The sequence below is a fragment of the Dromiciops gliroides genome, chromosome 4, assembly GCF_019393635.1.
Source record: "Dromiciops gliroides isolate mDroGli1 chromosome 4, mDroGli1.pri, whole genome shotgun sequence".
NCBI classification, from domain to species: domain Eukaryota; kingdom Metazoa; phylum Chordata; class Mammalia; order Microbiotheria; family Microbiotheriidae; genus Dromiciops; species Dromiciops gliroides.
In genome coordinates this window covers 183,413,424-183,436,619 of record NC_057864.1, presented here as the reverse complement: position 1 = coordinate 183,436,619, position 23,196 = coordinate 183,413,424, and the positions used below count along the sequence as shown (strand labels likewise).

Genomic DNA, 23,196 nt, shown 5'->3' with positions numbered 1-23,196 from the left:
TCTACTCGGAAGGAAAGCAGCTTCTCGGAATGCAGGTTGTTGAGGGTTCGGAGGTCGGGCAGCTAAGCAGCAGCTTGGTGAAACGGGAAGGTCTCAGAGGGGGCCTATTCTTCTCAGGACCAGTGGCAAACAAGCGCCCGGAGCAGCGTCATCCTGCAAGCTGTTCACACAGAGGCCGAGTTCTCCATACCTGATCGGTCTATTGGGAGAAGAGAAGAGGGCAGCGAGTTTACTAAGGAGGCTGGAAAGGTCCCTGGACAAGGGACACTACATAGTTCACAAGAAATCCATGCTGGTGGGAGAGAGTGTGAAAAGATACTACAGGGCCCAGGAAGAAATCACCCTGAGTAGAGGGGCCCTGTCTAGCATCTCAAGTCTTCAGAAGCTTGTCCCTGACATCCCATCTGACCAGAGACTGGAAGGCCAAGAGCCTGCAGGTAGCTGTCCCCGTATCCCTCCACATTCCCTGTGGCAGGGGCCACCCGCCTACCTGCAGAGACAAGCACCACGGCAGGTAAATAGCCCCAGCTCCTCTTCTGTGAGGGCCAGGGAGTTGAAGCTTTTCAGTCACTGAAGTCGAACATGGCATTGAGCAGGTCCCCCATGCCCATAGCGCCCAGTTCCTGCAGACTGTATGTCCGTGCGGCTCCAGGAACATGACTGTTTGCTCTTTCACATTGAACAGTGAAGCGAAACGTAGACATCAGCACATGGGGAGGGGTTATGTGAGTCAGTCCAGGGGCCACCTGCCCCCTAAACTGCCAAATCCCACCAGTTAGAAGAAAGGACACCAAATTTTGTATGTGGATGACGCATTGAAGTTTGGCAGGGTATATTTGGATCACACCTAAGGAAGAACTCTTGTAACTAAGGGTTTATGAAAAATGGAGTCCCCTTCCCCCAAGGTAGAGGAATGGGGAGAGGAAACATCCTACCGTGGGAACCCACAAGACAACCCCTCCTATTCTCAGTCCTCAGTTGAGATGGCAAAGAAAGAAGGTGGGGCCTGGAATGGGACTGGGGTTTCAGCTCTAGAAGAGGCATCCTGGTCTCCCTGGCAACAAGTGTTCCAGGTCAGGGAAAGCTTACCTCAAAGGTTCCAGCCCTTGAGCAGAGTGACCTGGTCATGCTGAGAAAAGGTCACAGAAGCCTGGGATGTGCTTAGCAAACTCTACGACTTTCCCGCACAGCCGGTGTGAAGCTCATTGAGAAGTCCTCCCAGATCTCCTGAACGCTTCGCCCACTGCGCCCGTGGGGGTACATGTTCATGGGACACGCCTGGAGGAAGAAATGATGGGAGACATAAGGCCAAGGCACAAACCTCTGCAGGAAGCGGGTGCTCTATGAGAATCCAGCCATAGGCTGTCCTCCTAAGGGATAGCATACTCAACTTAAAGAGTAAGTGGGGGAGGGGAGGGGCAGCTAGTTGGCTCAGTGGATAAAGCACCAGCCCTGGATTCAGGAGGACCTGAATTCAAATCCAGTCTCAGACACTTGACACTTACTAGCTGTGTGACCTTGGGCAAGTCACTTAACCCTCATTGCCCCCACCCAAAAAAAAAGAGTAAGTAGGGAGGAAGGTGAAGACAGAGATTAAGAACCAGACTGGAGGAAGAGCCTCCACACAAAGTGGGCCACATCCCCGAGGTTCTAGACCACAAAAGCCTTCCACTACCCTTATCCTCCTAGAAAAGGGGGACTGGTACTGCCCCTAAGACAGAGGCTCCCCAAAAGCTGGAAAAAGTAATGCCCTAGTGATAGAGCACTGGTCCTGGACTCAGGAGGGCCTGAGTTCAAATCCAGCCTCAGACACTTGACACTTACTAGCTGTGTGACCCTGGGCAAGTCACTTATCCCCAATTGCCTCACCAAAAAAAAATATATATATATATAAAAAAAATTTTTAAAAAGTAATGCCCCATACTTAAGAGTCCTCTGCTACCCTACCTCAAGTCCAAATCCAGGACACAATCTCAACCCCAATCTCATACCAAATGGAGCCCCCAAAACACTCACCAACAGAATGTTTTTAGAGCGGTCCTGCCAGGGACAACCAGTTGAGGTTTCAGCCTCTGGGGTTTGATACATGTGGGTAGGGCAGAGGCGGTGCCCGTTGCTATTATGCTGGTGGCATCCATGGTGGGGGGTAGTGGTTGGCCAGGTTGGCGGGTATGAGTTTGGAGCTGGACGAAGTCCATTTCGGGCTTCATTGTGGCGCTGGGTGGCAGCAGAATTGTTGTCATCAGGAGGTGCTGGAGGACAGCAATGGTTTTCCCAGCGGGGTGTTGTAGATGCTGGGGGGCCACTAGGTGTCTGGTTGGCATTTATACCATTGGGTCCTGTGGCCCAGCTTGTCATGGGCATAGGTGAAGATCTCTCTGTGGGCTTCGAGCCACCTGGGAGATCACATCCTTCTACTTTGGCCTCAGGACTCGGAGATCGAGGTGGTGTCAGTTGCTGGGGAAACTGGGAGAAGCCCACAAGGGGTGAAGGAGCTGGAACTGGGGTGGTGAGGAGCCCAGTGGGCCAGGGGCAGGGATTCTGGCAGGTGAGGCCTCAGGTGGGCACTGGGTGCTCAGCTGGTTATTAGCCAGGTTCATGGCACTTTGCATCTCGGCAAGCATCCTCTGCTTCTCCCTCTTTGGGATTCGCCCAAAACGTACGGCTGGTGGGGAGGAAAGACCGAGATGTCAGGAAACTCTTCTCCCTCCCCCATCTCCCTTCCTCTTCCATCATCAATCTGAGCTGCTCTCGTTCTGGAGAGAGGTTGGTGTGAACAAGGGGTTCATGACACTGAATACTAGAAGAGGGAGTGGGGTCAGAGCAGCCGACTCCTAGCTGAGCACTCTAAGCCAACAGGGACAGTCCAGTGTGGCCCGGGAGGAGCTAAACAATGACTCCGGACCCTGATCAGAGCCCTCAAGGGCACCTGGAACATTAGGAAAAGCACTGGGTCCAGGAGTCAGAAGACTGGGTTCCAGTCCCATCTCTGTCATGAACCTAGGGAAGTCCCTCGACATCTCTAGGCCTCAGTGCCTTCCTCTAAAAAAATGAGGAGAGTGGATGAAATGACTGACCCCTCAGTACCTTCCCAGCTCTAACAATTCTATAAAGCCACGTGTCTGTCGATCTGGAACTCTCTGCTGGAAATGGGATGCAAATTATTCTGTAAATCCATTTCAGTCTTAGGGGTGAGAGAGAATATTTACCAAACCAATAGCTGAGACCCTGAAGGCCATAAGGAGTTAGAGCTGGGACCTAAAATAAGTGGAGGTGTGGTGAAGGGAGGGAAGAGGACAATCAGGTCCTTACCATCCCGGGACATGCCAACAGACAGGCATTTCTTGAATCGGCACTGCGACAGCGGTTACGGTTGATACGGATGATGGAACAACTCTCATTCTTTAGGCACTTTTTGTACTGGATGTTCTGCTGAATGCTTCGTCGGAGAGAATCCCTAGAGAGGAAGTGAGGGGAGGCGTCAGTCTGGGTGGGCATGGCCCTTGGCAGGCTGGAGGACTAGAAAGAGCCATATACCTTTCCGCCACCACCACCCACCCTCCTCTCTGTGCCCTTGGCCTCAGGAGGCCCTGAAGACCCTATGGGCTCAGTTTTCAGCCCTTCCCCAAACCCCCTGTTCACCCAGGGGTACCCCGTTCACCTTGCAGCCTTCACAAGCGTGGACTCCATAGTGGAAGCCGGAGGCAACATCCCCACACACCTTACAAAGGAGCACCATGCCATTGAGCTCTGGAGGAAAGGATGGGTGAAGGGGACAGAAACACAGGGTAAGCCAGCCTCCTTGGGGGTGGCGATTCATTGACCCCCAGAGAAAAAGGCTTCAGTCCCCACAGGTCAGGGTTAGGTTTGGCTATAGTGGGCACAGTCCAACTGAATTTTTCTAAGGCTAAGATGTTTTTGGGGAGGGGTGGGTAAAGGAGAAGGGGCAGTCATTAATTTTTAAATGAAATGAAAATCATGCAAACAAGAGGAAATACAGGCATCTATTCCTTAACAGTGCCACCCACACCCCAGTCCAAGACTCACTGGTGATGCTGCTGGTACTCTTGCTGGGGGATACTCGGCTGCTGTCCTCCATGGCTACCTGTAGTCCTCCAGGGGAACTTCCATTATAGAAGGAGGAGGAGGAGGAGGAGGAGGAGGAAGAGGAGGAGGAAGATGATGATGAAGGAGAGCCATCTTCCCTCAAGCCAGGGGGACCACCCCCAAAGGGCCGGCCTGGGTCCTGGGTGAGGGAGCCAGTGGGGGAGGGTGGAAAGTAGGTAGGGAAGGCATGGGTCAGGGACTGGAAGCTGCCGTTGGAGCTCTCACTGCAGAGAGAAACGGGGGCTGGTTTCGGCTGGGAGATGAGCCATTGGAGCCAATGTAGGTGATGACTCCACCTGACAGAGGAAAAGAGACAAGAGGAGAGGGAGGTTAGTCATTACCCAGAGATCCCTCAAAGTGCTGTCCAACCCTACAGACATATCTAGTGCCCCTATCTCAAGCCCCTCCAACTGGGGTGGCTGGAAGTTTCCCCTAAGGTGCTCTGACCCCCAAAAGAGCCCATTTTTGCCAAATTTCTTACTCCAAAGAGCAGGCCTAAAATGACTCTGCAAAGCTCTTGATCCTATGCCAGTAGGTAAGTCCCTCTCACCCAACACATATTACTGGGTTAGGAAGATTGGTTGAAGGGCTTGTATCCTGGCTCCCACGCTTGCCTTGGGTCCCCTCCCCTCCCCCTCCCCTCCATGAACATGAGTTGCTATGGCCGACCTACTTGTGTATGGCTGAACCTGGGATAATGAAGGGAGGAGGAGCCAGGTCACAAGACCCATTTCCTCTAAGAAAGACCTTCTGATCTTAGTACCAAGACCACCTCCAAAGGTGAAGATTCACCTGAAGGCTGACCCCTCAATGGAGAAATAGGGTTCATGTTACATTAGGTCATGAAACTCTCTTTCCTATTTTTCTCAATCTTCAAGATCATGTTTTCTTTTCTTTTCTTTTTTGGTGAGGCAATTAGAGTTGTGACTTGCCCAGGTTCACACAGCTAGTGTCAGGTATCTAGATTTGAACTCAAGTCCTCCTGACTCCAGGGCCGGTGTTCTATCAAGTTCGCCAACCTAGCTGCCCCAAGATCATGTTTTCTCCTAAGGTTTCCCAATTTGTAGGAAATACGGCTATGAAAGGTCTTTTGTGGAACCTCTTGACTTTAGGGTTAGGGGAAAATGAAACCCAGTATGGAAATGACTTGCACAATGTCATATATCATAGCTAATAACTAGTAATTAATAGCAGATCAAGAATTCCAACCCAGATTGTTGGAGTTTAAATGCAACACTCTTTTCATTACAAGATCTATATCCTTTATGATTCCATTCATTATAAGGTCGATCCTGGGTTGGGGAGGAAAGTCCTTTTCAATGTTCTGGCCTAGAGCCAGAGTATACTTTATTCTGAGTTCCCTGCATAGGGATATATGGTTTAAGTGATGACAGTTGGTTTGGAACATGAACAGTTGGGCTCCAAGCTGGGAAAATAGAGCTTCCCAGATTTTCTCCAGCAAGAGGAGAGCTTTGTCCCTTTGGGCAGTGCTCAAGAAAGCTGTGCCATCATCTGGAAGACACCTGAACAGCCACACCCCTCAGGTGGCCACCAGGCACTCTGAGGAAAAGGGGCAAGATGCCTGCCACACCCAGTGGGAACCCTTGACCTGCCTTCTGTGCAGGATGGCCTGAAGTGGCCAAGGGAGTTGAAGGTGGAAGGCACGTGTGAGCAGGCATACCACACATGATGCCGAAATAGGCACATGCTGCCTGCTCACACACACAGACACACTGAGATGGGCGGGGACAAACTCAAAATAGCTCAAGACTAGTCTGGGTAAACCTAACTCTCCATAAAGAATTGCGCAATAATCCAACTCCGGAGTTTCAAGTTTTGGAGGCAGGCACAGAAAAAAATGAGCCCTGGCCTGCTAATAAATCAAGCTGATCTCAGCTCCCCCAGAGCGGTCCATGCTATCTATAGCTGAGTGGTGCCTTCCAGAACATGGAGGGGAGCAGGCTTCTGGTCTAAAAATTAAGTTCCTTTATAGTTTGGTTTTTGTTTTCCCGTTTGCTTTTCAGGAGCTGAGACACAAGTTGTTTCCTGTAGTAACTTGAGAATTTGTATGGGGGGGCAGAGAGTATGTAAGGACAAAAGAAGTGGAAGCCTGGCGAAGGGTCTCAGCTATAGCAGAGATTAACAAATGTTTAATTTGTTAGAAGATAGTGGAGGGCACGATTCGCAGCCAGGTAGATCTCTGACATACGGGGACACTGAGTGCAGGACAAAGGGACCAGAGGGAGGAATAGGGCAGCCACAGACTGGGACGCAGAGAGAATGCGGTAATGGATAGGTGTGGGGCTCCTTGGCTTTGGAAACTGGAGGGCAGTGCAAGGTCACGGCTGGCCCCAGCCAACTCAGCCACCCGTGGGGGAGGTGAGGAAAAAAGAGGCAGGCGGGGGCAGTGAGTCAGCCCAGCTTCACCCAGATCCCGATGCACCGGGCGGGGCGGGGCTGGGCCCTCAGCCGGCCACACGTCCCCACTCCACGTGTGCCTTTCGCACGTGGCTCCCCAACGAGGAACCCGGAACTGGAGACCCCGGCCCCACGCGCTTCCCGTCAGGCCAGGAGGAGCCCCACCTCGACCTCCGCGAGCCTGGGAGTCAGAGGCGGAGCTGAGGGGGAGCCAGCAGAGCTGGATGGGGCGGGAGAAAAGAGGGCGGGGGGGGGGAACCCACGTTTGCCTCGGCGACGGGGAGGCGGAGCTCATTATGTAACGGGGCGGGAGGCGTCGCCAATGGGGATGCAGCCGCTGCGACGGCTGAATGATAACAAACGCAGCACGTGGGCCCAGCCCGGCGGCCATGTGAGCCGAGGGGGCAGCGGGGCTATACGAGCCGACCCCGGCCCGGGCTGTGCCCCGGCCCTGACCCTGGCCCGGCTTCCCGCCTGCCCTCCCTCTCCCGCTCCTCCAGCCCAGGAGAAGGGTCCGCTCACTGGACACCTCGACCCCAGGCCCGCTGCGGGTATCCCGAGCAGCCTGCCCCACGGAGGATGGGTCCTGCTAGGAGCTCTTGCTCCCCAGCCCCCAGCCCCAGGGAGCGTAACCCTTCCTTCTCGGGTTTCAGGGAAGCCCTCCGGGAGGGGAGGGAGGCGGAGGCGAGGCGTCCGCTTGCGGATAGAGCCTCTGTCTCCCGCGCCAGAGCAGGCTGCGATTGGGGCGGGGGTGGGGGCGGGGGCGGGGGGAAAGCCCAGAGGGTCTGTTCTCGAGATTCCCAGCTCACCCGCTTGCCCTCAATGTTTACCCAAAGGCCTCCTCCTCCGGCCTCGGGAGCCCCAGTGCAGGACTCCAAGAACGATACCCCTTTTTCCCCAACCCGACCCCCGTGAAAATCCACCCTGAGACGCCATTCAGACCCGGGCCGGCATCTCTGCCCCTTCCCCCTGCTGGTAGTAAAGGGGGGCCCCCAGAAGGTGCTGGTGGTGCAGAGACGGCCAGCCCAGGGGCCACTGTACCTGTGTTATTGTTGGAGTCCAGGGTTGGTCGTCATGGCTTCACCAAACTGACAGCTCTCATTCAAACAGGACTGTGTCTCAAGCTGGAGTTTCGTTCTGCGGCCCTCACTCACTGCGCCACTGGCTGACGGCGGGGAATCCCCCAGCCTAGCACCCTCAGGGTCGGGGTCCGCGGCACCTGGCGACAGTCTTTGGATGACTAGATGGCAGCAAGCCCTCCAGAAGGTTATGAAGCTGGGGGGGTAGCAGAGATCTGTTTTGCATGGGAGGAGCAGCAAGGGAGAGCGGGTGCAATCAGTCTGCAGTGGCTCTGGCTGGAAAAGGAGAGAGGGGAGGGTCTCTGCAATGCACTCTAGGGCTACTGCCCAGTAGGTTTGCGGCAGTGCAGCGTAGCAATCCAGGAGATGGCCGATGCTGGTGGTCCTGGATGGAGAGAGGTTGGAGTCGGGAGGTGGAGAGGTGATGGGAAGAAGACGAGTGCCCTGATGCGCTCGCCTCAGCTGCAATATTTCACTCTGCCAATCTCAGCCGCCTTTGCCCGAGCCGCTTTCCCTGGGACAGAGGGCTCTGCGCAGGCGCCAGAAGCCCAGGGCTCCCGAGCCCGCACGCGGCACTGGAGCAGGTACCATGTGATCCAAGGGAGCGCCTCGTGCCCCAGTGACACACTTTTCCAGCAGGCAGGCACGTTGAGCTCAGTGCGCCTGTGTTGCCCGAGGATTGCTGGGACTTGTAGTCTATGCAGGAGGCAAGCTCCCTTACACTGTTTTATTTCCTTCTGCCTTAGAAAACCTCTAGCGTGGCCTTAGGCGGAGCTGGAAGTGGAGTGGGATGGGGTGGAGAGTAGGGGGGTGGCGGGTTGGGGAATTGTGTGTGGCAGAAGCATGTGAATTCCTGAGGAGTGACTGGCAAGCCCGGCTGCTCTCTGGGAGATCAAACAGCCCCTTTCTGCAACCTTGCAAACGTGAGGGGTTCACGTGATTGCAGAACTGACCTCGGACTGAGGTTGCCAACCACACGGGGAAGGACAACCACTGCCAGGATGTGGGAGCCTACCCCAGAGGCTGGAGGCTGAGCCTTCTCTAATGCCCCTGAGCCTGTCCTGAGGCTGGAAGGAAATAGGACTTTTCTTTTGCCAATTCCCTCCATACTCCCCCCACAACCTCCATGCCCGCTGTGGGGACACCTTGGGGATGAGGAATTAAAAGTCCTTTGCCCCTAGAGGGAAAGGAGTGGCTGCTTAGAGGGGAATCCAAGGTGCCCTAGGAAAGCCCTGTGCTTTTGGCTGACAACATCACCTATTTGAGGTGACCTCTGTATGAGTCATTTCCCTTCCTCTGGGAAGAAATATGAGGGAAGGAACGGCCTAGTGAAAGTGCTTTGAGATCTTCCAGTAGTGAGACTGGGCAAACCCAAATTCTTTGGGGTGTGGAAGGAGGGTGGGTCTCAACTGCCCCCTACCGCACCCCCCACCTCCCTACAATTCTAGGGGTTGAGGCCAAGTGCTGTTAGAGTGAAACTAGAGGAGGGAGCCTGAGCTGGCAGATGAAAAAAATATGAGGACGGGTGTGGCAGGGGCAAAGTGGGGAGAGGGGAAGCAAGGGGAAAACCTGTTCACTGATCAGCCAAATAGGCCCCATGGTGGAGAGAATGCTGGACTTGGATTGGAAACCCCTGTTTTAAATTCACCTCTGATATTTACTAGCTCTTAAGTCACAGGTGAGTTACTAATGAACTTTTCTGAGACTTAATTTCCTCATCTACAAAATGCTGATATTAATACGTGTAGTAATAGCTACCTCACTGGGTTGTTGTGAAGCTCAAATAAGATAATGTATGTAACGCACTTAAAATAGAATACAAATGTCAGTTATTATTATAGCCCTTCCCATCCCAGCTGCCTATTCCTGTCTCAGTGCTTCTAGGAAGGACTTTCTTGATCTAGTTCTCAATCTCCTACTTAGGACCCCCCCCATCCATACTCCGATTCTGTCCCCAGGGACCTGAGAAACAATAATAATCACCATCTCCAGGGAGAGGCCTTTGGAAGGGATGTGGGAACGTTTCAATGGAGTGGTTAGGAAAACACTCTGAGAAGGGAGAGAAAAGTCTAAAAGGGGAAAAAAGGGGCTGGACATGTCTAGCCTAGTTCTGTGCAGAAAGCAAACTGTCCTGGATGGGGTGGCCTTAAACCTTCCCTATCTCACCAGTTCTTGGTCCTCTGCCAATACAAGGGACCCTTTGGTGAGTTTCAGAGAAAAAGAAGGGTACCATTTCTCCCTTCTACTCAAGTATATCCCAGCCCTTTGCCCAGAGTCGGTGAGGTTGCTGCCGAGTCTGGGAGGGACCAAACCACACAGGCAAAGAGACTTTTCAGGAAAACTTGGTTCATAATTCTGACTCCTCCCACTTCTCACCACTGCCCCTCCTCTTCCCTACCACAGGAGAGAAGGAGAGGAAGGCAGCTTGCCTGTTCTGCCTACTTTATATCACCTCCAAGGTAGAGCCAGCACTAGGTTGCTTGTACAGTGCTGCTTTCTGGCTAGACCAGAGCCCAGAATGGAAACAGCAACATGAGAACCATTCCCCCTGGCCCCAACTCAGATGATCAGGAGATTCCAACCCTTCCCCTCCCCCAGCAGACTCTCCTGATACCAGGTCAGGGTCTTTTCTGCAACCATACAGTTATTGTTTTCTTCACCATTTGTTTTGATAAGATTTTGAGTTCCAAATTTTTTCTCCCCACCCCAAGACATAAAGCAATCTGATAAAGGTTCTATATGTACGATCACATTAAGCATATTTCTGCCTTAGTCATGCAGTTACTGTTTCTTACTGCTAAACTCTTCCCAAACCCTGACTTACCATTTATTTTTTTACCTATGGAATGCCCATTTGCCATATAGAGATAGATAGATAGAAATATATATTAGAGAGAGAGAGAGAGTCTCTCCAAGAGACAAGTCTCTAAGCTTTGCAATGAATTGGGTGGGGGGACTTAGCAGGGAGTTGCAATGATACCAAGACCTGATTTCCAGTCAGTAAAACTATTACTGGCAAGAGAATGAATTGTCCTGTGAAGGCAGCCAACAGCTTGTTTTAGGGTGTTGGAGGGAGGAGAAAACTTCTTCCTTTTATCCCCATTACAGAAAAAACTTTAGGAGTTTCTTTCCCAAAAAACATAGAAGAGAGGGTCAGCCGGGTAAAGCACTGGCCCTGGATTCGGGGGGACCTGAGTTCAAATCCGACCTCAGACACTTGACATTTACTAGCTGTGTGACCCTGGGCAAGTCACTTAACCCTCACTGCCTTGCACAGAAAGAGAGAGAGAGAGATGGAATGAAGAATAAATGGAAAAGTGGGGGAAAAAAGGTCAGTTTAGGGCTGCCAGCAGCAGCCTTGTCTTCCCCTCTGTATAGCTGGGGAGGTGGGGGTGTGAGATGGGAAGATTAGAGGAAATCTGCTTTACTAACTAAAGCTACAGGGCCAGAAACCCTAACCCTAGAAGAGAATGGAGTAACACCCCCTAAAGGGAAGGAGGGCAAAGGCTGGGTTTTCTGGTCTTTTGGGATCCAGAGATGTGTCTTCTCATTTCTCTTTCCCCTCAGCCTTTCATCGACCTTGAGGGATCTCTGTGACTTTGACATGCAACAGGTGCATCATAGTACCGCCCCCCCCCCACCTCCAGGTCAGCATGAAATTCTTAGTCCTCCCCTAACCTTTCTTCTCGTTGCCAAATCCAGCCTAGGAAAGGGACAGGGCTTCTAATGAAATGCTGACCCAGGATTAATAGGAATCACTAAATACCAGTGGGACGGTGGACACGGCCTGGTTTTCCTGATGCTTTATGAGTCCCCACTGCTCCCGTCTCTGCTATTTATGGTTCAGGGACTGAAGGTTGGTCTCATTGTTTAAATTGACATTTGTACCAAGTAGGAATTGTTTCCAAACATTTCTCTTTGATTTTCCTTGACAAATTATTAAAGGGGTTAGGGAGAAGGAAAGAAAGATGAGGAAGGGTGGGGGGGCTTTGAGCTGAAAAAAAATCTAGGACCTTGGCGTTTTGGCTACGGTATTAGGGTGGGAGACCCCAGAGGCTCAGCAGTCTTCCTGTCAGTATTATGGGGGCAACGCCCAGCGGGTGGCCTAGATCTCAGGCAGACTTACTGACTGCGGGTGGGTCCCAGTTGAAAACCAGGTCAGGTTACAGTCTGGCTCTTCCAACCCCTCCTCCCCTCACCAGGTGAACCACTGCCCTGTGTAAAAAGCTACCAAGCCATGTGGTGCAATTCAAAGGGGAAAGAGGAAGAGGGTAAAGGGGGGTGGGGTCATGATAGTGGGGGAGCAGGGGAATAGGTCCATCCTAGAGAGACCTCCTTCCCCTTGGGTCCCTATACATTTGTCCCTCTGTTTCCCTCTGGAAACAGTCTGGCCTCGTTCCACTAAGAGCAAGCTATCCTATCTCTCCCTCAGTCAGAGAGCCAGAGTGTCCTCCTGATCTGCCCAGGTTGCGTATCAGGCACACACTCTAGCAGGGACAAAGTCTGACCCATATGGCCTAGGCAGGAGGTGGGGGGAGGGGTGTTGTAGTTAGATGACTTGACCCTTGTTCAGGGCTGGGTCAGAAAAACTCTTTCTTTTTTAATCTCTGGGTCTCCCAGCTCCTTTCCCTTACTACCCTTGCCCCTCTCCCCCCACCCCCCCAGAAGCCTTCCTTTGAAGTAAATGATGTCAATATCTAAAAGATGTTTGAACGGGACTACCTTGGCAGCACTGTTTTCCCCTTGGTGATGGTATGGTGGTGGCTTGCCTGGTTGGCTATAGAGCCTGCCCACCAGCTGGCTGGACACAAGCATAGAAGGAAACAAACATCTATTAAATGCCTACCATTTGCCAAGCAACTGTGCTACAGGCTTTACAAATATCTCATTGGTCCTTTTTTGAAAGGAAGACATACAACAATTTGATCCTCACAACAAGCCTGGGAGGTTGGTGCTATTATTATCTCCATTTTATAGTTGAGGAGACTGAGGCTGAGGAGATATAGGTTAAGTGACCCAGACAAAGGCCTCCAAAGTACTTCCTATACTCTCCCAGGCCTCAACAACAGCAGTATCTTTAACTATATTTTTGGCTCCCTCTTTCATTGGCTTTCCACATTCTCCCAAGGCAGTGGTTCTTACGAGTTCTTTTACACTATGAAAAATTATTGAGGATCCCTGAAAGAACTTCATTTGTGTTATAACTATTTATATTTAACATATTAGTCATTTAACCCCAAGCTGCCTCTCCTCTTATTTGATGTTCCTAATTTATAATAGCATTATGAAAATAATTTTGAACTCTCAGATGCCCTGAAAGTATCCTGGGGACATCCAGGGTTCCTAGACCACACTTTAAGAACTCCACCGAGGAATACTGGCCCTGGATTCAGGAGGACCTGAGTTCAAATCTGGCCTCAGACACTTGACACTTACTAGCTGTGTGACCCTGGGCAAGTCACTTAACCCTCATTGCCCCCCACACACACACACACAAAAAGAACTCCACTGTCCCTTAGGCAAGGAGACAAAAGATGGAGCAGGAATCCTATTCCTACTTTGGTGTTCCAGAACTTTGGAGGGCTGGATTCAAAGCCAGATTTTCTGGCATAGTCACATTTTGCCAGTCACAGATTTTCAGTAATAGAGAAGATCTTAGAAATATTTTATTCCAATTTCTCTCTCTCTCTCTCAGTTAGAAAGAATTTATTTTCTTTCCATCCTACCCTCCCTCTCTCCACTGGGAAAAAGAAAAAGAAAACCCTTATTTCTAATGGTTTGGTCCCTTGGAAAACAAATTTTCACACTGACCATGTCCAAAAATGTGTATCTCCTGAACCCTGAGTCCCATCACTTTTTTGGCGGGGGGGGGGGGGGGGGGGGGGGGGGGGGCCCGGGGTAGCACATTTCATTATCAGTCCTGTGAACTCATGACAACAGTCTCTTAAAAGGGAAGAGACCCTTGGTGGTCATACATGTATGTCATACAGCTAGTAGGAAGCAGGACTTGGGATTTTAGTCCAGGTCTCTGCTCACCCAAGGTCAAGACATCACCCATGTGATGTCATTGGTCCTCTTCAAAAACAACGAACAGCCGCCACCTTCCTGTGTAAAATGCAGTGTTAAAACAGGCACTCCCGATGGCTGCTATTTTTATAAGCAGCACCAATGGTCTGGCCAGAAGAGCAGATTTTTAGGGATTCATTGTTAAAAAGAAGGAGACTATCTTGGTCTTAGTTGAAGGTATTAGATTTTGTACTAGAAAGGACTTTAAGGATCATCTAGTAAAATTCCCTCATTTTTATTTTTAATTTTTACAGATGAAGACACTGAGGCCCTGAGAAGTGAAATGACTTAACAGAAGTCACACAGGTTAGTTAAAGTAACAGAACCCGGAGTCAAGCTCAGGTCTTCTGACCACAAATCCAGAACTCTTCCACTTATCTTCTACGAGGCAAGCAACCAGAGCCCTTTGCCAACTGCTGAAGAGCTACAGAAACTCAGAGCAAAGGAAGGCATTGGGAGAAAATAAGAGGCAGGGGGAACATGAGCCTTCCAGGGAACAAGCTTTGGCCTGCATGGAAATTTCCTCCCAAATAGGGATTCACTGATGGGTTTAAGATGAGCCATTTGTTGACTACCAAGGTATTTGCCAAGGCTCTAAGCCCTCTGCCTCCAGCATTCTGTTCTGGGAGGCAGTCTGGTCTAAGAGGATAGAGAAGACAGGACTCTGAATCAAGAGAATCTGGATTCAAATCCTACCTCTAACGACCCATTGGCTGAGGGGGAGGGAAGAGGGAATAAGCACTTATTAAGCTTCTACTATGTGCCAGAAACAGTGCTAAGGGTTTTATAAATATCTTATTTGATCCTCATTACACCCCTGAGAGGTGGGGACATTCTGTCATCATCCCCATTTCACAGTTGAGAAAACTGAAGCAGAAGTGAAGTGACTCACAGGGTCACACAGTTAAGAAGTATCAGAAACTATATGCAAACTCTTGTCCAGTGCTTTATTCACTGGGCCTCTAGCTGCCTCAACCAGAGCCAGTAAATAGGTATATCAGCCCAAACCTCAGTTTCCTCATCTGTAAAACAGGGATTATCATTAGCATCTACATCACAGAGTTATTGTGAGAATCAAATGAGAGAACGAATGTAAGATTCTTTGCAAAGTTGATCTATCAGCTTTATCCCATGTAACAGCTATTAAATATGTACTTTGTGGGAGGTACTCTTCCAGGCTTTGGTTAGTACTCAAGATAAATAAATGAGAATCCTTCCCCCACAAGGAGTTTACATTCAATTAAGAGATGCCACTTGTTGGCAGAGAAGTAAACACAAGGTAATTTGAGGAGACAATATTAACAAACAAAGAGGATGGAAAGGCAGGATTGAAGAATTCTTCCTTCCCAGAGGAGGTGGTCCTTGATGTTCTCGGTCCTGGGCTTTCTTTTGACAACCCTGCTGTTGGAAAGAAGCCTCTGCAAGGGAATATGGGAAACTCCTGAACCCCCACCCCCACCCCTGCCAGCCGGAGGAGCCACATTCTACTTGTGAATGTCATCCTTCGCCTAGCCCATCCATGTAGCCATCTACCATCACCTTGTCTCCCAAGCTGCTTGGAGAAGCCCATAGCTCCTAACAGTCCTCTTGAGGGAGGGAGGAAGCCATCCCTATTGATTTGTCTGCTTGGCAGGCAGCAGGGGCTTTCATAAACTCAGTCTGGGGCTGTGAGGAAAAGGGAAGGAATGTGGGAAGGAGGAGGAGGAGAAAGGCAAGGACATTGTAAAACACCCTCTCCCTTCTTCCCCGCCCCCATTCTCCATTGCCTCCCGAGCCTCTATGGCTTCAGTCAGCAAGGAAAGAGAAATGCTCATCCTCCAGCCACCAGACCAGACAGCCCAGGCCTGCAGCTGTTAGAAGCACGGGAAAAGCAGCAGTGGAGGGGGTGGGGGAGAACGGCAGCAACTTTGCAAATGCAGATATCTTTCTTCCCTTTCCCCAAGGAGAGGATGGGGAACATTAAAAAAAAAAAACAATTTGTAAATGAGGTTTTCAAGCAGCATTATGGGCTTTCACTCATTAAGATGCACAGTTTGCAGGGGGCGGGCCGGGGCGGGGCAGGGATCTGTTGTTTGGGGAGGGGGGGAATGCCAACCTCAAGTGTAGGACTCCAGTAGAGATTTAAAAAAAAGAAAAAAGGACAAAAAAAAACAATCCTGCAGCTCTGCATTGCAGATCTGGAAGTTTTGGTGTGATGGGGAAATGTAGGTCGGGCTCCTTTGCTTGCTTGTTCCTGCTAACCTACTGTCCGCCTGACTCAGGCACAGCCCCATAATTCCATAAGAGGCACTGTAATGCCCAAAGGGGGTCACAGGACAAGAGAGGGGTAAAAAGACAGCAGAGAAGTCCTAGCAGGGAGGTGCTAGGGGGTGGAGGACCACGGAAGGGAGGAGTGGAGAAGAGTCTTTAGGGGTGCCTGATTAGGCATCTTCTCCTCATCTGTCCTATTCTTAGCTGTCGTTTTCCACCTCCCCCCCCCTTTCTCAACTCCTTGTTGAGGGGAGGGGAGGGGTTATCGAAGTAGGCAACCAGGAATCCTATCTCAGACCTATTTCATTGGTGTAAATTTCAATTCTAGTCCCTGGAAAAATTTGGTGGAGGGCTGTGCTGGAGTCAGCAAGTATCAGTGAAAAGGGCATTGATTTGGAATTAAAGGACCTGAGTACAAAGTTGGCTCTGCTGTGTGATCTTGGGTCACTTTGTTTCCTCTGAGTCTGTTTTCACATGAAGGACCTAGGTGATGTTTCAGGGTCCCTATCCAATCTAAATCTGTGATCCTGTGACTGAACCTGAACCCCAAAGAGCCTCCCTCCCCAGTCCTCTTCACAGATTCCTGAGCATTAGTGACGGGTTTTTCCTCAAAAAAAAAAAAACCAAACCACCTTATAAGCTAAGGTTGATGAGATGAGCAGAGGGTCCTGACAAGTGAGTTGCTGGGACTATCCACAGCTTCTCTTCAGGGGCCAGGGCGGCACTTCCCTGGAGTTTGGCCAGGCTTTGCCTAGGACCAGAGATCACAGATTCAAATCTGGGAAGGAGCTTCAAGGTCATCTAGGCCTAGCCTTTCATTATACAGATGGGGAAACTGAGGCCCAGTAAGAGAAGAAATTCCAACCCAGGTCCTCACTCCAAATCGTGCTTTTTTTTCCCCTTTGGAGGTGAATGAAGCCCAGAAAGTCAGCCCTCTGGGGACCTGTCTACCTGACGCCCCCTTGAGAGGCAAGCTGAGGCCCAGACAAAAAGAGCTCAGCTCCTAGAAGAGACCCCCACCCCACCCCTAACCCCATGGCTTTGCTCGGCCACCTTCCCAGCCACCATCCCCCTCAGGTGCTCCTGCTCCTGGTGTAAGGGGCCTTGGTGTGTTCGTGTGAGTGTGTTTGTGCTTGCTCACGAGGGTGGCTCAGATCACATGGCCCGGGCATGTGCAGGCTGCTCCATTTTTACCACAACAGCGCTCATAAACAGGCCCGCTGCTGCCGCCGCTGCTGCAGAGACATGTGCGCCGGAGCGGGGGGTGGGGCACGTGGCCCAGGCTCAGCCAAGGCAACCAGCTCTCAGCACTCCCTGTCTCTTCCCAATCAGGGCCCTGGCTCCCTCTGCCTGGCCACAGGAAATTCCCAGTCCTGCGTTCCTGCTGCAAAACATGTTTTGGGGAAGTAGCTTCAATAAGGTTGGAGTCAATGGACCCTTAAATAAGAGACATTGAGAAAGAGAGCAGGGGCAAGCACTGGCAAGCTTTATATACCTACCTTGGCTTTTTTCCTTAGCCCCCTAATCAGCTCCCTGTAAAAATTCAGGTGGGAGTAGCTTTGGGAGTGGGCAGGCTCAGACTCTTTCCTCCCCCAAACTTTGGAAGTCAAATTTAGCCTGGGCCTCCAGTGTGACTGTCACTTGGGCAAGAGGGAGTGTAGCAAGGCCAAATGTGGCCAGACCACCAACTCCCTCTTCAAGAACTGGTTGTTTCTGGATGGTGTATTTTTTTTTATTAGACAATGGCAGAGGATCCTTACGTCTGGGGTACCTGCCCCTTCTCTTGTCTCATCATTTGGTCATCTTAAAAGCTGGATGGGGTAGCATTGTGAGGGCTCCAAAATGCCCATGAGGGTGATCAATTGAATTCCTCACAAAGGGAGGAGGAGGGGATGCTGGGAGAAGGTGAGAAGGAGAGAAAGCCAGGATTATAATTGTTTATCCTTCCTCCATCTTATCTGTTTCTCTTCCTGTCCGGAACTCCATTTAGAGAGGCAGCTGGTTGGTGGTTTAAGGCTATTTGAAGTTGGTGGTGGGTCCCTGTCCTGTCCCAAACTGCAAAGCCATTCACAGCCACATCTCAGCCACCCACCCCACCCCCTCAAAAATCCCTGTGACAACGAGTATATTTTCCTGAACTCTCTCCTCCCCTACAAGTCTCGGGGGTACGGGTTCAGGAAAGCAGCATATAGCTATGAGATCCCAGCATATTGGGAGTTTCCAGAGCCAAATGAGTTTTACAGATACCAAATGGGAAAGTGTCTTACTGGAGAAGGGTGGGACACCCCTGTCTTATTCCACCTTCTCAGGTCCAGGAATGTGAGCCAGAGAACAAAGTAATTCAAGAGTTGGTTCACAAAGGCTCCTGAGAACTGAAATTGGGAGGGGTATAGAATTTGGTCACTGTGAGGAGCTCTATGGCAACATAAAAATCTTAATTTTAGAGCTCAAAGAAGGGAGGGTTGAGATCACCCCTAACTCTATTTTTTTTAAGATTATTTTATTCTAATTGGATTTGTATGCAAGAGGGTATAATTATTCTTCTTCTTTTTTTTTCAGTGAGACAATTGGGGTTAAGTGACTTGCCCAGGGTCACACAGCTAGTAAATGTTAAGTGTCTGAGGTCGGATTTGAACTCAGGTCCTCCTGAATCCAGGGCCGGTGCTTTATCCACTGCGCCACCTAGCTGCCCCAACATGTATTCTTTTTTTTTTTTTCCTTTTTCTGGGGCAATGAGGGTTAAGTGACTTGCCCAGGGTCACACAGCTAGGAAGTGTCAAGTGTCTGAGGCCAGATTTGAACTCAGGTACTCCTGAATCCAGGGCCAGTGCTTTATCCACTGCGCCACCTAGTTGCCCCCCCCAACTCTATTTAATAGAGATTTAATTTAATCCTGATTTAATTTCGAAAATCTCAATTTTAGAGCTCATCTAGTTCAGTCCCCCTAATTTTACAGATGAAGAAATTGAGGCAAAGAAAAAGTGGAAGTAAGTGTTTCCAAAAGTAAGAGATTATCCAATAAAACTCACTTTACAAATGTGAAAAGAGAGGTCCAGAGATTGGAAATTATTTCCCAATGTGACACAAAACCCCCAAAACATATACCTACTAGTTGTGGGCTATATAGTAAGGCACTTAACCTTTCTGGAACTCATTTCCCCAGCTGTAAAATGGAATAACACCTCACAAGATTCTTGTGAATATCTAATTATATAATGTATGTAAACCTAAAGCTTTTTGTATACCCTTAAAACACAATATCACTATGAGCTATTAAATAATAGAATTCGGACCCTGCTCCTTTGACTTCATATCCTGTACTATTTCCATTATCTTGATTCACTTGGACCAGGAGACAGATTGGAGGCATGGGGGTGAGGACAGGAGAAAAACACAAGAATTGGTGGCCTCTGCCTCCTCTTGTCATTAGGTGACTTCCTTCTATTAACATTTTTTTGGTTGGTTGGTTTTGGGGCAGGGCAATGGGGGTTAAGTAACTTGCCTGGGTCACACAGCTAGTAAGTGTCAAGTGTCTGAGGCTGGATTTGAACTCAGTCCTCTGAATCCAGGGCAGGTGCTTGCTTTATCCACTGCACCACCTAGCTGCCCCAGGTGGCTTCCTTCTACCATCCGCACTAAGGACTAGTTACTAGTACTCTATCCTTCCCTGAGTTGGGCCAATTGCTTCCTTTTTCTGGTAGACTCCTACTTGTTACTTGTCTTTCCCTTCCTGAGAAATTCTCTCCTTTGATTTTGATTCCCCAGTCACATTTTTAGGTACTTAAAAAAAATGCCTGCCGAATATTTGTTGAATTGAGTCATCTCTCTGCCTCAGCCTAGCCCTCTGAGCTGTTTCTTATAAAAAATGTTCTTTACCAGCTGCAGGTCGAACTGTGACCTATATTGATACCCTTACCGAGAGCTGGGATTATGGGGAACTGAAGCTTCAGGGCAGAGGTTTGGAGTTCAGCTAGGCTGAGAGGTCTACAGCCGGAGGCAAACCCCTAGGAGAGTCGCAAGAATGGTTTAGGGGAGCACACAGAGCTAATCCCCACACCGTTCTGTTTCCAAAGTAGTTCCCTCAGTCTGGGGCCTGATTAGGGCCTTCTGCTGCCAAGAATAGGAGATGCCCCTCCCCCCACCATTTCTGGGCAGTCAGCTCCTTGGAACGGGATCCCGAGGTCTTTGCCAGGTAACTCCCTAAGAGTCTTGGCCCCCAGTTCAGGCTGGAATCGTGTGAGCTTGTCTATCCCATTAGGAATAATGAAGGAGAGGAAACCTTTCTGCCTATTTCTCTCACTTGCTAGCCCTTATCCTGTTGCTGGCTGCAGAGAAGTAGGTAGCCTTGATCTGGTTAGCTTAGCACAGAGCCCAGCTGATCCTTTTTAGGGAAAACAGGAAGAATACCAGAATGTGAAGTCTTTAACCAGATTCTGGGGCCAATTACATAGACTGATCTCTCTCTTCTTGGGCTGTTTTACCCCAAGGAAACACATCAGCTAGCTCAGGGTATTATTGCTCATCAAATTTCAGCTGTTGTGGGGTGGGATAGACACTGATCCCTACTGTTTTTCAATCACAGTTACAGTCAAGTCCCTAATCTTAGAGCTTTTAGAGACTGGTCCAGCCCGAAGCCTTCAGGCATGTAAAGTATTTTCCCCTTTCTTCTACTTCCTATTCCAAGTTTATACTCCTTGAGATGCCCGTGGCCTCTAGGCTGTGGTGCATATCCTTAAAGCTCTGATGACACCCAGAAAGAAAATTCCTAGGGTGGGGAGGTGGTGAGCTGGCCTCCCATGGAGGGAAGGGCAATGTTGGCTTGGTGGTTCCCCTATCCTGGGGACAGCCCTTTTCCGGCTCCACCCCACAGCCTAGAGAGCCTGCAGCTGGACAGGCAGCGAGAATGAGGGAATTCTCTAGAATCCTCAGGGTCTAGGAGGAGGCATGGACTTCACTAGTGGGGAAGGGAGAGGATGGTGGCAAAAGGAATATGCAGTGAGAGGAGGGAAGTAAAATTTTCCCTTCCTTGGCCCTCTAAGGAAATGGGTAGAGTGGAGGAAAGCTGGCTAGTTTCAGGCTGACCCTAGGCCAAGGCCAGAGACAAGCCGTCTCTCTGCTCTGGGTCCACCCTGGACATCCCAGGGTGCCTGTGCTCCGCCCACTCCCTTCTCTCATTCAAGGGCTGCGGTTGAGCTCTGAGCCCCCCGAGTGGCAGAATGACATTATTGCAGCTGCCTAAGAGAGCCCAAGTTCTTCCCCCTCCCCCTTCCTCCAGTTGCTTGGGGTCTCTGGAAATAGCACCCAGGAATGGGAGTGCTGACAGATGCCATTACAGGACAGAAAGGTCCTTGCCCACCTAGTCCCCCACCACACTAGACACCCATCTTCCCTGCCCCGGCCCCCACTGCCACCCAATGCTGTGCCTCCTGATGTCCCTGGGGTGGGCTTTTTCCATTTGGCCTCTAGTCTCTTTCCCTAGCCTCAAAGTCTTTAGCTCTTGGCCTTAGCTCCTTTACTGTTCTTTGGCTAGTCATGACAGGGATGACCTTGGAGAGCCAATTAGGTCTTCGATAACTGCACTGCATTTAATTTTATAAATGTCCCTTCCTTCAACCCCTTCTACCTCCATTATCCAATTCACAGCCATTCCTCCAGAGTATTGCCCCAATATCAGATTAATGTGTCTCCCCCAACCCCACATCCAGTTTCTGTCATCTCTAAAGATGACAAAAAAATTTTAAAAAGATTACCACAGGGAAAGAATATTAAACTTGGAATTTAAAAAAAAAAACGATTCAAATTGTGTCTGAAATTTATTATCTATATTACTATGGAAAGATTATAGACTCTGAGCTCATTGTCCTTATCTGAAAAATGGGGATCACTACTACTCATATCCACAAGGCTGAGCCCAAATGAAATTATGTGTACTTTCATAACATTTAAGAGCCTTACCAGACATTGTCTTACATATGAGTGGTCCATGGCATCTACTTCAACCCTGTTTCCCATCCTCTTCTCCCCCACCCCCTACTGTTCACACAACTTCCCTAGCTCCAAGCTTGACATAAAAGCTTTATCCTTCCTCTGCCCATAGTTTTCCTTGTGCATTCAAATTAGGGAAAGTGGGGGTGGGGCAAAGCCCAAATTTAGGTATTCCCCAAGGAAACCCTCACACCTCCATGGCATCTTCTCTCCTAGCTTCTTCTTCTACTTGGTTGTTGACAAACTTCCCCATCATGATGTTATTTATCCTGCTGCCTATCCTCTTTCCCCTTCCCTCAAGACAATCCCCTCTGCCTCTTCTGCCCTGAACTGTTTCCAAGAGCTGGGAGAGGGAGGGAGCCAGTGATGGAAACACTCAACTCTTGGTTCTAACCCCAGAAAGGAAGAATTGTTTCCAGAGTTTTTCCCTCTTGTGTGTGGTGTGAGAGAGGCTGAATCCTTTGTTCCAAGGATCCTCTTCCTAACTAGGGTTCCCGAAGGATGCCCCAGTACTCCTCTGGTGGAATCTGGAGGGAGGAGTCAGACTACTTTGCAGCCATCCATATAAAAGGGGTTTTCCCAGAATGGCTCCTTCTGAAGTTGTCCTGATCCCCAAATCCTGTCTTTGGGATTGTGCAATTCTTTATGTGACTAACTGGAAAGCATGTTGGTCTGAAACCACTGAAGAATCGGAGAGGCTCCTTCATCATATATTGCACCCCAGCCCCTGAACACTACCTCCCTGTGCTTTCCCACATTCACCCTGAAGAGGGCAGTTGTGCCCAGCCATTTGGTGGTGCCAAAATCCAGGCGAGGCTGGTTAACAAACAACACAGTCACGTGTTTGGTGGGGGTGCCCGAAGAGGCTGCTGGGACAGGGAAGGAGGCCCACGTGGGGTGGGCAGAGCCAAGGGAAGGCTTTGGCGGGGTTGCCAGCAGTAGAAAATATCCAAACTTGAGCGTTTGGGGGAAAAAAAAAAAGCAGTAGGGAGGAGGGCCTCCTGGTTACAGTCGAGAGGCCCCTACAGGGGAAAGAGGGGGAAAGGGGTAGGAGGGGAGGCTTCTTAACACGACTACATCCATGGCTGGTAGAAACTTGAATTGCTGGGCAGGATTTCTGCATGAAAGCACCCTGCAGGTTAGAACCTCATCAGCCTACCCTTATCCCCATGGTCCAGCTTGGGGCAAGGGGGTAGGAGGAAATGACCTCCACTCCATCTGATTTTTTGTGCCATGTGGCACAAGGTGGTGCTGGTCTGTATGCCAACTGCTCCACCATAGTCTTTATTTA

At 50.1% G+C, this 23,196-nt stretch overlaps 1 protein-coding gene across 1 annotated transcript; it reads right to left on the bottom strand.

The window, feature by feature from the left end:
• Nucleotides 1-1,075: 1,075 nt before the first annotated feature.
• NR1D1 (nuclear receptor subfamily 1 group D member 1) lies at nucleotides 1,076-23,076 on the bottom strand. The gene is given in 23 exon segments (XM_044003264.1): nucleotides 1,076-1,135; nucleotides 1,137-1,178; nucleotides 1,180-1,278; nucleotides 2,017-2,343; nucleotides 2,345-2,386; nucleotides 2,388-2,411; nucleotides 2,413-2,507; nucleotides 2,510-2,665; nucleotides 3,313-3,360; nucleotides 3,363-3,450; nucleotides 3,452-3,457; nucleotides 3,662-3,750; nucleotides 4,048-4,351; nucleotides 4,354-4,403; nucleotides 7,567-7,594; nucleotides 7,680-7,880; nucleotides 8,081-8,267; nucleotides 8,558-8,615; nucleotides 17,115-17,357; nucleotides 19,837-19,924; nucleotides 22,644-22,774; nucleotides 22,915-22,927; nucleotides 23,065-23,076. Coding segments are annotated over 23 exon segments (2,376 nt in total). The 3' UTR covers nucleotides 1,076-1,090.
• Nucleotides 23,077-23,196: the final 120 nt, after the last annotated feature.